A 13,401-nucleotide genomic window follows, 5' to 3' on the forward strand; every position below is an offset into this window, starting at 1 on the left:
TCAAAAAAGTAGCCAGCCCAGGGTCACACAGTTGGGAAGAGGCAGGGTTGCGAACGCAAGCTTCATTTAGCAGATGCCGCTCATAAGCAAGGTTATACAGGCAAATACTCTCTCACCCAGTAGGACAGCCATAAATGTTATCTTTATCCCTGCTCTTCAGAGGATCAGCCTCAATTAAAAAGTATCAGAAATAAGTAGATGGGGAAAGACTGACCACAACAGAGAGGGTCCTACCTGCAGCCTGGGGTCCAGCAGCCAGGAGATGGCCCTCAGGGCAGAGCTGCAGGCCCCACCCAGCCCATGGGCCCAGGTCCCACCATGAAAGTGGGAGATCCCTTCTCCAAAACTGGTAACGGTGGGACAAAGCTCCTTCACGTACCAACTAGTGCACAGAACAAGACGGCACCTGCTCAGATACGAGACTGCCTGGAACAGCCAGAAAAGAGCCCAAAGCATGCACAGGACAGAAATAGGCCCCCGTGGCTCAGGGATAAAGAATCGCCTGCCAATGCAAGAGACATGGGTTCGATCCCTGATCTGGGAAGATCCTTGGAGAAGCAAATGGCAACCCACTCCAGTATTCTTGCCTGGGAAATTTCATGGACTGAGGAGTCTGATGGGCTACACTCCATGGAGTCACAAAGAGTCGGACACGACTTAGCAACTGAACAACGACAAGCCAATCCAAGGAGGGCCCAGGACCCCGGTTTGCAAAGCACGTTGATACCCACCAATGTAGATGGGTGTCTCTGAGAACAGTGATGGTCTAGAGAGGTTGAGAGACAGCACCAAGCTCTCAACGTCTGGTAAATATCAGGGCCTTGTAATTCCTGAGCAGTTACTCGGTGTGTAATTCATTCCAACGCTTAGGAGTGGGACCGGGCGGGGGTGGGATGCAGGGAGAGAAAGGGGAGAGATGCCTTGGAGGTCATAAGGCTCCCTTCTCCCATGACACTAACCCCACATCATAGCCTTCTGTCAGCCTCTCTGTGTCCCCATCAAGACTGATCTTCCTGGGCAGGAACCATCCCCCGTTCATTCATCTCCATTACCCCTGAGCAGATGACTGACCCCTCCTGCTGCTGCTCAGACAGACTTGGAGGGAAGGAGGGCGCTCCAGCCGACATCCTTCACCCAAGGCACTCTCCCAGCCGCCTCCCGGGGGAAACTCAGGTCCAGGAGACTCACGTGCCTGGGCTGCAGATATGGTGCAGGCAGGACCAGCTCTGCTGAGGGAGGCCCCGCCTAGGGGAGAGACCTACCTCCCTGCTCAAGAAAGGCTCTGCAAGCCAGGCCAGCCAGTGAGCATCTCGCCGGACTAGAGAGCCGCAACCCCAGCTCCAGGCAAAGGCAGCCGTGGATCGTCTCGTGCGCAGCACTGCCCTCTGGTGGCCCCCGGGAGCCTAGACGCAGACGATCTCGGCAGGCAGGAAGCCAAAGGCGTTAAGGCTTGTTTACGGGGACCTCAGTCGTGATGTGCAGAGAACACGGAAGAGATGCAGTTGTGCGTGCGCAAAGACGCCCCCGATGCGCGCAGACAGCCCGTTTTACCGTGGGAGGCAGCCCAGATTAGGACTGCGAGTCTAAGACTGCTCCCTTCATCCCCTCTCTCTTTGCAGGAGTCTAAGGGCTCCTTTCCCTGCCTTTGGAAGAGCCTAGATCCCTCAGCCCCAGAGCAGATGCTAGCAGAGGGCGGGAGGACGAGAGCCTCACCATCTGGGGAGGCGGCCTTGCGCATTCTGGTCTCACAGTGCTAGAAACTCGCTGGGTGACTGAGTCCAGTCTATTCATTTCTCTGGAGCCTCAGGTTCCCGCTCTGTAAAACGGGGTTTGGACCCAATTGTTCCTGAGCCCCTTTCCAGGTCATGATTTATGGTTCAAAGTCTTGATCTTTCGTCATAATTCAAAAACACTCCCGGACATCTATAAATGAAAACAACCAACATGGCTCCCTAGCGCTTGGGAGTCTATGGAGTGTGCGTGTGATCGCCCTGACCTGGCAGTGACCCCGAGAGGGAGACAGGCTCCCATTTCTAGAGGTGATCCCAGCTCCCAGAAGGGGAAACTGAGGGACTCCCAGATTGGGTGAACTCTTCAAGCCAAGCAGCAGCAAAATGGGGTGTTTCCACAGACTCCTGCCCTGCAGTCTCAGCAGTTTGCTGGGACCCCAGCTCTCTCCCTGGGGACAACTGGAGCCACCCCCTCCCCATGTTCATCCCAAAGAGAGACAGAGCATCCCTGGGCAAGGGGGACTGAGACACAGGGCAAGAGTAAGGGTGTGTGTTTGTGAGTCGCTCAGCCCTGTCTGACTCTTCGATACCCCAGAGAGTGTAGCCCGCCAAGCCTCTCCCGTCCATGGGATTCTCCAGGCAAGAATACTGGAGTGGGTTGGCCATCTGCTTCTCCAAGAAGAGAAAGGGCAGAGGGAGGTAAAGGCTGCTCATTTGAGGAGGAGGCAACAGAAACATCAGGAAGAACTAGAATTCACCCTCCAGGAAGATGCTCTAAACATCAGCTTCTAGCTCGAGATGGAGACACCAGACATCCCCTTGTGCTCCGCATCCAGTGGCTGCCTTAGAACTCCAAACTTGAACTGGGAGAAGCCGCCCCGCCCTCCGCTCTTCCATCCAGGCTGTCTCTGGTCATGGGCAATCGGGGACACAGTCCTGCTGACCGTGTCTCAGCCCAGAGCGGAGCTGGCAGGGACCCAGCGGCCAGCTTCCTGAATCTCCGCCAGTCTCAGCTGGCACCTGGTCTCCTAGGGGAATTGACCTGACCTCAGAAACCGGGACACCAGGGGGTGGCCAAGGAGGTCTGGGGAGAGGGCTTGGCTGAGACACGGCCTTGGGGAGGCTGCTGTCGGGAACAGGGCAGGAGGACCTCAAGTCTCCCCCATCATTACATCCTGTCTGTGTCAGCACTGGCCACGGCAGACTGGCCAACACCAGACCCACCACTCTGTCATTTGCCTTCCTCTCCAAGCCCAGCCAGGGGAGTTAGGGAACTGGACAATTATAAAGGATCCTCCTAAACCTTCATAAAATCATTTTTCAAAAACCTTTTACTTTATGATTAATTTATCTGGATGGTCATATATTCATGAATGCATGTGTATAGCTGTATATATTCACATGCATAAAGGGTACTGCAAAAGAGAATAGGCAACACTGAATGTCAGACTCCTTTGCCACTGATTGGCTGTGTGAAAGGACGAGGGTCACATGCCAACTCTGGACTCGTTTTTCCCATCTGTAAAATGGGATTCATAATAGTGCTTATCTCAGAGAATTGGTGTGAGGCCATGATGGGGTATTTATTGCCTCTGAAGTGCTTGGAACAGTGTCTGGAACATAGTAGGTGCTGTCATGAGTTACCACTAGTATCGATAGCTTTCCCTTTACCTGGCATGACACAGGCCACTGACTCTCAGAGTGCTGCTATAACGGTAGTTGTAATTATTATTCTTATCTCAGAGAGAAGGCAACTGATGCCCAGAGAAGGAAAGGGGTTTGTCCAGAGCTAGGAAAAGGCCAGGTCTCAGAGAGCTGATGGGGAAACCAGCTGCCACCTTCTACTCCCTACTGGATGATTCTGTCTGGGGAGAGAATCCTGAATCTTCCGCCACCCAAATGGGGCACACTTTCGATGGGACAAGTCAGATGCGAGGATGGGGGCAAAGGGGAAGTCAGAAAGGACAGGCTCCAAGCCGACTGCACCCACAGATCCTGGAGCCCTCTATGTAAATAGAGCTCAGCAGAGGCCTCAACGTGGTTCTAATTGGCGTGGGCTGCAGGCTGCGAAGAGCCTAGGGCTGCCAGCCTTGCATAGTTGCTGCCTCTGGGGACCCTAGATTTGGAATCATCACCCCAGAGGGAGACACAGTCGTGGGCGAGGCTCTGGCTTTGATAGAGTGCCAGAGAGGCTGCCAGAGCAGAGTGGGAGAAGATGGGCTGGCACCTGGGCAGGCACGTCCTCCAGCAGCCCGAGAGGGCCCACAACTCCCTGCCCCTCTCTGTGCCTCTCCTGGGACCCTCGCAGGGAACATAAGGGAGAAGCTGACTCAAGAGGTCCCTTCCAGCTCTGAATTCCAGGAGGCCCTGCCCTCAGAGGGTAGGCAGAAATGTGAGGATCCTTGTGAGGGTTCCACTGGGCGTTGGGCTTCTGGAGTCTTCATCCCTGATGGTCTAATGAGCGAATCCATCAAAGAGGGGTTGCAGGCATGCCCGGCCCTGGAGCGTCTGTGTTTCTCAAAGTGGAGGCCAGCAAGGCTCAAGGGATGACAGATGACCTGAGCTGAGGGCTCAGTGGGTCATTGGTAGAGCCAGGGGCCCAAGTCCAGCCTTCACTCAGGCCACACTTAGACCCAGCTGCCAGGACACTCAGCCGCCCTCCACAAGGCCCTCCCAGATGGGCTGCTGCCTTAATGCTGCCCCTAGGCAGAAAAGGAACTTCCTGGATAAAAACGATCTGCCTGACTCAGGAGCCAGAGAGGCCATGAAGGGAGCATGGTTGGGGGCCGGAGGAGAGGTGGGTAGCGGGGGGCTCAAGGCTCTTCCAGATCTTTCCTTCTGTGAGACACTCAAGTTCTCCCCTTCATTTTGTTTGGTAAATCAAGACAATAGGGCTAATAATCCCTGCTTCTTCAAGGAGCTGTGGCAAAAATAAATGAACAACTGGAAACTGGAAACCAAGGCAGAAATGAATAGGGTGGATTCATGGAGGTGAAGGATTTGCTACAAGGGACAAAGGGCAGGACCCGGAGGGCTACTGGAGACTGTCTTTTGAGCACTGGCCTGGCCTCAGGTCTAGGGGGCCCTAGGAATCCTGATCCCCCTGCCAGCCCGCCTGCCCCCTCCTCCCACACCACGGCTCCCCCTGCCAATTCATCAACCTTCCCTTGGGACAGAGCCAAGAAGGGGAGCCAGGGGCTTCAGGACCACCTCTCCTAGTGCTGGCCCAGGCCCTGCCAATCCCAACAGCAGGCCCTGAGTTTTTCTAATTATGCATGCTTAAGCAATAAAAATTTCATCATGTAACCCCCAAACATGCCTATTTACTAAATTATATGCTTATACATCTTCCATCCATACATTAAATATTAAATATTCCCTTTTCTCAACGAGAATAACTTGAAATAGAAGTTCTAACGTTTTCTTCTCACACCCAGCAGAGGCCCCTGCTTGGGCAAGGAGCTGAAGCTTGGCAGGGGCTATCTCCCCGCCTTGAGCTCACGGTACAGAAGCGGGGCTCATGAGAGGCCTCCAGTGAGAGTCCACAGGCTTCAATGCATTCTTGCTAAGCACGACACTTGGTCTTGGCAGTTGACTCCACACTGGGGAGCCCAGAGTCCTCCAGAGGTGGACGGGGAAGGAAGGGGAGACAATGGCCAGCAAGGGGACACCTGCTGCCCTCCTCAGGGTGGCATCATGGGGGTCAGCACGAAGCCCAGGGGTGGTGACCTTAAAAGTGGTCCAGCAGAGCCTCCTTGGGCCCTGGGATGGCATATGTTCAAGCCGGAAAGGACACTGCCCCATGGTCTCAATTCATAGTTGAATTTCCAGGCTCAGAAAGGCTACAGTCTTCTATCGTGGTCCACAGAGGGTAAGGGACAATCTAGGGGGGTTGACTCACATGACCCATCCCTTTCTCTAACCCTACCCTTCCACTGGCCAACTGGACGCCCCAAAGGGAGGCTGGAAATGGTGTCTGTAGTCCCAGGATAAGCCACTGGATGCAGCCCTCGAGATGGGGGACCCAGGCAGCAACAGAGATGCCATGAGCCTGGGGTCAAAATCCACCCCAAGGGAGGGTCACAGGTTACCCACACTCTCGGCAAAGGGCCAGCTGGGGCAGGGGCCGAGTCCGCCCCCAACAGTCAAAGAGGAGGGGGCAGCAGGCAGAGACCAGTGGGGTAAGAATGGAGGTGGCATCAGGCCCCTCCCCCTGCACAGTCTCAGTGTTCCACTTCCGCTATGCAGGAGGGTGGTCCGCCACTTGCAGGATGCTGAGCTGACAACCGAGTTCCAGGCTCAGCCCTCAGGGGGCTAGCTCTCTCAAAGCTAGGGCCAGGCTGGGCTGGTTTTATCCAAAACGGTCACATGCTAGGTCCCCTGGAGCTGCAAGATGGATGTCCTGGGCCCCAGGGTGCTCCTCAGAAGACTGAGCTGGGCTCAGGGTTCTGGCTCCAGGGAGGGTCCTCCAGGGAATGCCTGGAACCCCCCTCCCACAGCCTGGCGTCCACACAAAAGCTCGGGGCCTCTGCAGTCCGCGGTCCCCAGCTTCTCTCCAGGGCTATACCCACTCCCCCTTCTAAATTTCACCCCCAAAACCCTTAACATCTCTGTCTACCTCCCTCAGGCCTAGCCTCAGTTTGGGGGCTTCTGAGTGAGCCCCATGATGTTCTTGGGGCCTGGCTCCCACCGCTGCCTACAATCCGGTTCTCACTGGTAACTGTCAAGGCTGGCTCTGCCCATGACCCTCAGAAAGACTGAGAATCAAGGAGTCAGTGTAGCAGCAAGCGAAGCCCCAAATGATCCTTCACCCAGACAGGGGAGGGCCTTCCAGGAAGACAGAGGAAATAAAGGGACCAGAGCCCTGGAAACGCCAGGGGCCCCACTGGTGGCTCAGAGCCCCAGCCAAGAGCCCATGTTCTTCTCAAGCCAAAGAACACCCAACCCAGAGATGCTGTCTTCTTTCCCTGGTCTTTCTAACAGCCTGAGGATGCACGGTTCCAACCCAGCCCCAGGCAGCCTTGGTCTCCAGACGCCCAGATGGCCCCCCCTCCCCGCCACCACCCTTCTGCCTTTGTGACGTCAGAGCCGGCTTGGGCGCGGCTGCGCATGGACCCTTCTAGGTAAGGTTACTGTATGTCAGGAGCTTCAACCACAGAGGGACTGGCCTTCTGAACAGAAAGAGGCCAAAAGGGAGGGCACTTGGGGAGGGACAGAGGTGAGACTCACGCATCTGCCTTGAGGCCTTGCATCTGATCTCCTCCTGATGCCGGTGGGGCTGCCAACTCCCCATCAGAGGCACCCTCAGTCAGCCTCCCACGGGGGAGGCAGGAACCAACCCACATGCCAGCCCAAAGAGGAAGGACCACAGGAAACCTCTAGTTCCTCTGAAAACTCAGGTGTCATCAGTTCAGCACCTGAAGGAGAAACCTCAGGACCCCAGAGCCCCAGGAACAGGCCGGTGGCTGGGTGGCAGTCACCCCTGATTCCCTTAGCTAAGGCTGCTGGAACTCCAGAATGTGCCCCAGCCTCTTCCTCAGCCCCCAGAGCCTGTCCAAGCTGCACCCCCAGACATACAGCAGCATTAAGGGCTTCAGGCTGATGGAGGGCTGGGGTACCCCCTTGACACCTTATCTCTGATACCATCAGACATCTGAAGAACACATTCCTTTCCAGCAAAGCCCAGGGTTGGAGTGAAGCCCCCCTCCCAGGTCCCACTAAATGAAGGCCCCCTCTTCTGCCTGGAGGGCTCCTGTCTGCCCTCAAGCCTCCATGCGCAGCCCTGCAGAGTGGGGGGCCTGGGCTTTGGGGTGGGACCTCAGCCCTGCAGAGGTCTAAGCCTGGCTCACTGCTTGGGGCTGTGGGCCCCCAGGAGCCATTTGGCAGCCAGAGCCTCCCTCATGGGGTAAGATACGGAGGGGTGACATCTGCTTCCCAGGGCGGGCAGACGTCCCCTCCTTCTCTCCACGGTCATCTGCCTCCAGGCCAGGAGGCTGGACCCTTCCCCAGTTCAGTCATACCAGCCACGGATATAACAGGGCACTGGGGAGAAGGGGTGAGGAAGGGTCATCCTACCCGTGACCTCTGACCTTCCCCCACCTGCCGCTCTGCACAGCTCCTGTGGGAATCCAGTTGCCTGGCTCTGAGGTGTTGGGGTGTTTTCAAGGAAAGGAGTCCCAACTCCCAGGCAAAGAGTTGGAGTCCTGACACAAGGATGGAGACACCCACAGAGGGACTCCCAATCTACTCCTGGCTCCCTGTCCCCACAGTTGCCCTTTCGGTCCTTCAGTGGCACAGGGGATAAGAAGCCACTTCCTCCCTTCCCGTCACTGACCTCTCCAGCAGTCCCATCTTAGACCCTCCGCCTGGAAAGATCAACCAGCTCTTCCCTGTCAAACTGCCTCCCCAAACTTCATTTTTTCAGAGGGACCATTTTTCAGAGGACTGCTGCGTGGCCGTGAAAAGCCTACGTGATTGTGACCCTCCCTGCCTCCCACTGGCTTCCTACAGACACACACATCCTTGGAGCAGAGAACAGGCTGAGTGAAGCTCACCAGCTTCCAGAGACCCACGGGGGGCACCCGGGCCACCATCTCTCCAGCTCTTGACCCACCCTATCCCCTGGAAATCCCCAGGTCCAGCTCCTGAGCTCCTGAACCCACTGCTGGGCTGCCCTGAAACCCCCCACCCCACCCCGCCACACACACCCGCCCCACAGGGTACTTCCAAGGCAGAGTTTCCGGGGCAATCTCACTCCCACCCTCCTCACTGCATCCTCAGGGAGGCCAAGATGCTGTGGCCTGCAGGTGGGAGAGGCTGCGCTGGGTCCGTGCCGTTTTTCTCCTGCCCTCCCCTCCACCCCACCCTTGGCTGTTTATTTTGTCACCCCAGGGCCAGCTGGGTTGAAGGTGGTGAAGTTGGGTTGGGGGGCGGGTGGTGGTGAATGGTCCAGCCAAGATATGGGCCAAGCTTGTCTCCTGAGCCAGGATTCAGGGGACACCTCCTAAGCTGCACACTTCCCTCAAACTGTTAGCTGAAAGAACACGAGCAGAGTCTCCATTAAGCCAAGAGGGCTGGTGGGCTTGGGAGTGAGCAGGACCGCAATTCCTCCTGGCTTTATAGCCCCATCGGACTGGGGGCCAAGGCACGGGGAGGTCTGATGCTTAGGAGAACAGTTCCCACGGCTGAATCTGCCCAAATGCCTTCCTCAGACGCCAGCCAGCACTTCAGTGTCAACGCTTCTCAGCATCCCACCCACTCTGGGGGTCTCCAAGGAGTGGGGGCCTTGTCCGGGGGAGACAGGCGAGAGCTATCTCCTGAACCCTCACTATGCCCTCCACACCCTTCTCTGGATGGTAGGATGCGGGGGGCGGGGCGGGGGGTGTCACCTGGCTGAGGTCAGTGGAAGAGAATCTGGACAGGCTCCCTCTCTCCGCCCTGGCGTCTGACCCCCACCCCGCCAAAGAAAAATGCCACCCCCCCCAGAAAAAAAAGAGCAGGCCACCATAGGTCTCACTCAGATGGGGCAGAACCAAGCAAATGCCAGTCGGAGTTCGATTTTTCGAATAAACGATCACAGAAGAAGCCCCATCTCCCAAACACGCAAGCCTTCCCTCCTCCCTTCAGCAGCCTGACTCGGAATTACTGGAACAGTTATCAAAGCTCAAAGAGGAACGGGATCTGTAGGCGCCGAGATGCAGATGAGGGTGGGAATCAGGGGGTGGGGGGGTGGCTGTCTCGGAAATGCCCAAAATGGGGTGGGAGAGGGCGGGCGAGAGGGAAGAGGAAGGGGTAGGCGTCCATGACTGCCTCGACAGGTCCAAAGTCTCCCAGCGAGCAGCCAGCTTCCAACTTGTTTACTTGACGGCGTGTTTTGAGGTTTCCAAACGGAAAGAGTTAAACCTCTCTGCTGGATCGAGAGCAGTCCCTATCTGTCACCTTTCCTCCCGGCTAAGCGCTGCCGCCGCCGCCACTGTCGCTGCCCGGCGCCGCTGCCAGGGAATCGAACCTCGTCTACTTTATTCCACTTGAGCGTGGCCAAACTGTTGCTATTTAGTGGGGGGCCAAGAACCCGATTCACACCCTCGAAACGAGCCGCAGCGGGTGGGGGGTGGGGGCGGGAGCCGGGTCCCGCGTGCCCTGGCCGCTGGGGTCCTCTCGGGGGAGAGGCACACACACGCGCGCGCGCGCGCACACACACACACACACACACACACACACGCATCGCCGGATCACGCCTCGCCAAGGCCGGAGTCACCTGGAATACGCAGCCCGGGAGCATCTCCCGAGCCAGAGCGAGCCTAACGCGCGCCCAGCGGGAGGCGGGCAGCGGCTAGCTGGGGCGGGCGGAGGGCCGGCTCCCGGCTGCGGGCCGGCGGGCGAGAGCGAGGCGCGGAGCGAGGGGAGAGGCGGCGGGGCTGGGGAGCGGCCGCCTGACTTACATGGAAGTGATATTCCTTGAGATGTCCGTGATGTTGATGCTGGCGTTCCCATTGCTGTTCCCTGAATCCTGCCCTTCCAGGAGCGGGAAGAGGTTCCCATCGTCCGGCCGCCGGCAATTGATCTCAGTCTTGCTGCAGACACAATTTGCAGGGCAAGCCAACACGGAGCCCACATAGTCCAGCCAGACGCTTCCCAGCAAGAAAATCCGCCAGAAACTACACTTGGCTGGGCAAAGAGAGACATCCATCTCCGATCGCTGCTTCTAAAAAAGAGGAGGAGGAGAGGAGAGGGGGTGGGGTGGGGGGAGTGGGGAGAGCTGGGGGGGAAGGAAACAAAGACGGCGAGGGAGGGGGGAAGGGGGAGGGGGCCTCTGCCTTTGAAACGCCGTGCGATCAGATGCAAAATCCTTCAGCGTCTGAAACCATCGCGGCCGCCGCCGCCGCCGCTGGGTGGGAGCCGCGGGGAGCGCCTAGTGCCGCGGTCTGCCTGGCATGGTGGCCGGCTCGGCGCTCGCCGGCTCGCCGGGTCCGGGGGCTCGGGAAGCGAGCCGACTGCTCTCCGACTCCGAGACTTTGCAGGGTGGCAACAGACGGTGGGGAGGCAAAAAAAAAAAAAAAAGGCAAAAGGAAAATATGGTGCGAAAGTCACCAAGTCCCACCTACTGGGCAGAATTAAAACGGACACACCTGCAAAATACACACACTCACACACACTCACACATCCATACACCCGGCGCCGGGAGGAGGGGAAGATGCAGTCGGAGCCGCAGCAGCCGCCGCGAATGGCTCGCCGCGCGCCTGCAGAAATGCACAAGTGCTCCGAGCCTTACGAAACGCACGGGTTATCGGAGCGTCTTCCTCGGCCCCCTCCCTCTCTCCCCCTCCCTCCTCCTCTCCCCTCCCTCCTCGCGGCCTCCTCCCCCCCACCCCCCGCCCCGGCTGGGAGCGGCAAGAGAGCGGAATCTCCCCCCTCCCTCCCTCTCCCACTCCCCTCCCCACACCCCTCTCCCTCTCTCCCCGCCCGTCCTCTCCCCTCCTCCCCACCCACCCACCCACCCACTCGCCGGCTCCCGGCGCTCGCCCGCACCGCCACCCGCAGCCGCGCGACCGCCCGCTCCACGCCTAGCGGCCCGGCGCCCGCTCGCCGCAGCCCAGGGAAAAGCCAGACGGAAGGGGAAAAGTTGCAGTTGGGATTGTGAGGGTCTGGACTGGGGAGAGGGACTTGGCGAGCTGGCGGCGCGACGCGGAAAGGCGCTCTCCTTTCCACTTTTTGGCCCTCACGCTGCCCGGTTTTGCTGCAATCCGGACCGCGAAAGGAAGTGAAATGAACGCGGCCGAGGTGACCGGGGAGCGCTCCCAAGCCCGGCTGGGGTTGGGGAGGGGCACAGGCTCGGAGACGGCGATTGGGAGTGCGAGGGCGCATAGGAACCCCAGAGAGGCGCCCAGGGCCAGGGACCCGCGCCACGAACGCGCGGTCCTCGGTCTACGCGACACTCGTTTCCGTAATCTAGACTCCGGGACCTAGGATCGGCTGGGAGGGGACTGCGGGACACGGCTGGGTAGGTGCCCCCGCGCCCCCTGCGCCTTCTTGGCGGCGGATTTTGCGTCCTTGGGAGCCGAGAAGGAAGGAACTAGCGCCGAAAGGGCTGCACTGGAGATCCGAGGTGGCTCGAGGCGAACCGTGCGTGCGAGAAAAACCGCCGGGGAAATTGAGATGCAAGGGGCATTTTTTGGCAAGCACCAGGCCAGTACCGTCAGAGGCCGGCTTCTCGGGCTCGGCGATCGGGTGCGCTGCGCTGGCTGCCGGGCGAGGGGGTGGGCGAGCTGCTTTCTCCGGATTCGGGGGCACAGGACCTCCCCCCCTTCCCTCCCACACAAGCACCCCTTCCTGGTAGGGGCGCAAAGCAGGTGCAGCCTGACACGCGAGCTCGGTTCCCCGCGGGAGAGGAGGCGAGCCCCCGTTCTTCGCCTTGGTAGCGATTTTTCTTTTTAATCAAACGTCAGAATGCCAAGTGTGAGATGTTTGCTGAGACAACCGGAGCATTCGCGGTGGGAAAGGAGAAGAAAGGGTTAGGAAAGTCCGAGCAGGCAGACACACTACAGCATTCACACGCAGAAGAAAGCGGCGCTCTCCTCGCCGACTTGGAGGAGGGCAGGCGAGGAAGCGAACACGCTGAATTCAGCTGCATCCAGCATCTGAAAGGATTCTCCCCCGCCCCCCTGTGGATTCCGATGCAGGTCATGCAACTTGCGGACAAGACGGGGGGATGGGGGAGATGCGGGTGCCACCGGCCCGACCCGGGCGCAGTCTCAGGCTGGCTGGGCGCCTGCGAGTGGCTCTGTCGCTGTGAGTAAACTTGGAAGCAAAAAAAAAAAAGAAAGAAAGAAAAGAACGTGTCTATAAAAGGCAATTTTTCCCGACTCCCTCTTACATTCCACCTTCCCTTGGCCTCGGTGAGACTTTTACCCCCTGTTGCCAGTGTGGCCTCCTTACCAGACTGGCATTTTGCCCTCCCACCAGCAGGAGGGGACAGAGAGTGGAGACCTTCATAGACTCTCAAACCAGTTCCTACTGGCCCAAGGCCATCTCTGATAGCCCCCAGTGCCAGTCTGTGAGGAGCTCTGGAATTTCTTGATTGAAAATCAGGGAAACTGAGGCGTACTCGAAGCTGTCCCTTGGCCTTTTTTCAGGCGGTATCAGAAAAACAGGGAGAAGCTTTCTCAGACCAGGTCTGGGGAAAGTCCTGTAAGCAGAGTATGCCATGTGGATTTGGCCCAGCATCAGTTCTCCTGCCTGGAACTAAGATGGTTGTGTCTTAAAGGTGCCGCGCACACTTTTGTTGAGAAAGAAATGATTTTTAACACTTCCAGTGGAGAAGGGGCGGCATCCATAAGTCAGAACAAATTTAAAACACTTGTAAAACCTCTTTGGAGATGGTACAAGGGCAGCTGTGGAACAAGGGGCCCTGATGAGACAAGAAGCCTTTCATCCCTCCAGTGTGATGGGATTAAGATGAGGCGTTATGTTTATGCTGGAGCTCCAGGCCTGAGCAGGAAGTGGCAACTTACAAGGAGGAAGGCCGTTTTAAAAGCTGACAGGATGGTCCAGGAGTGGAGAGAGCAGTGTTCTATTCGGGAACTTAGGGAAATCACTTATGTATGGCTTTCGTATCTGTAAAAATGACTAGATTGGTCCACGCTGCCCAAAGTGTGATCCTTTGACCAGCAGC

At 57.9% G+C, this 13,401-nt stretch overlaps 1 protein-coding gene across 4 annotated transcripts in view; it reads right to left on the reverse strand.

Moving 5' to 3' along the window:
• Nucleotides 1–11,045, reverse strand: part of NTRK3 (neurotrophic receptor tyrosine kinase 3) — a 435,527-nt gene extending 424,482 nt beyond the window's left edge. The window contains exons 1-2 of one of the 4 annotated variants that reach the window (XM_070358230.1): nucleotides 10,890–11,044; nucleotides 10,172–10,434 (exon numbers count right to left, since the gene is read on the reverse strand). In XM_070358230.1, the coding sequence (XP_070214331.1) occupies nucleotides 10,172–10,419 (248 nt within the window). In that variant the 5' untranslated portion in view covers nucleotides 10,420–10,434; nucleotides 10,890–11,044. Of the gene's footprint in view, nucleotides 1–10,171 lie in introns of all 4 variants that reach the window. The other 3 variants (XM_070358231.1, XM_070358233.1, XM_070358232.1) reach the window with 3 other exon arrangements.
• Nucleotides 11,046–13,401: the final 2,356 nt, after the last annotated feature.

The sequence above is a fragment of the Bos mutus genome, chromosome 21, assembly GCF_027580195.1.
Source record: "Bos mutus isolate GX-2022 chromosome 21, NWIPB_WYAK_1.1, whole genome shotgun sequence".
Taxonomy (NCBI): Eukaryota; Metazoa; Chordata; class Mammalia; order Artiodactyla; family Bovidae; genus Bos; species Bos mutus.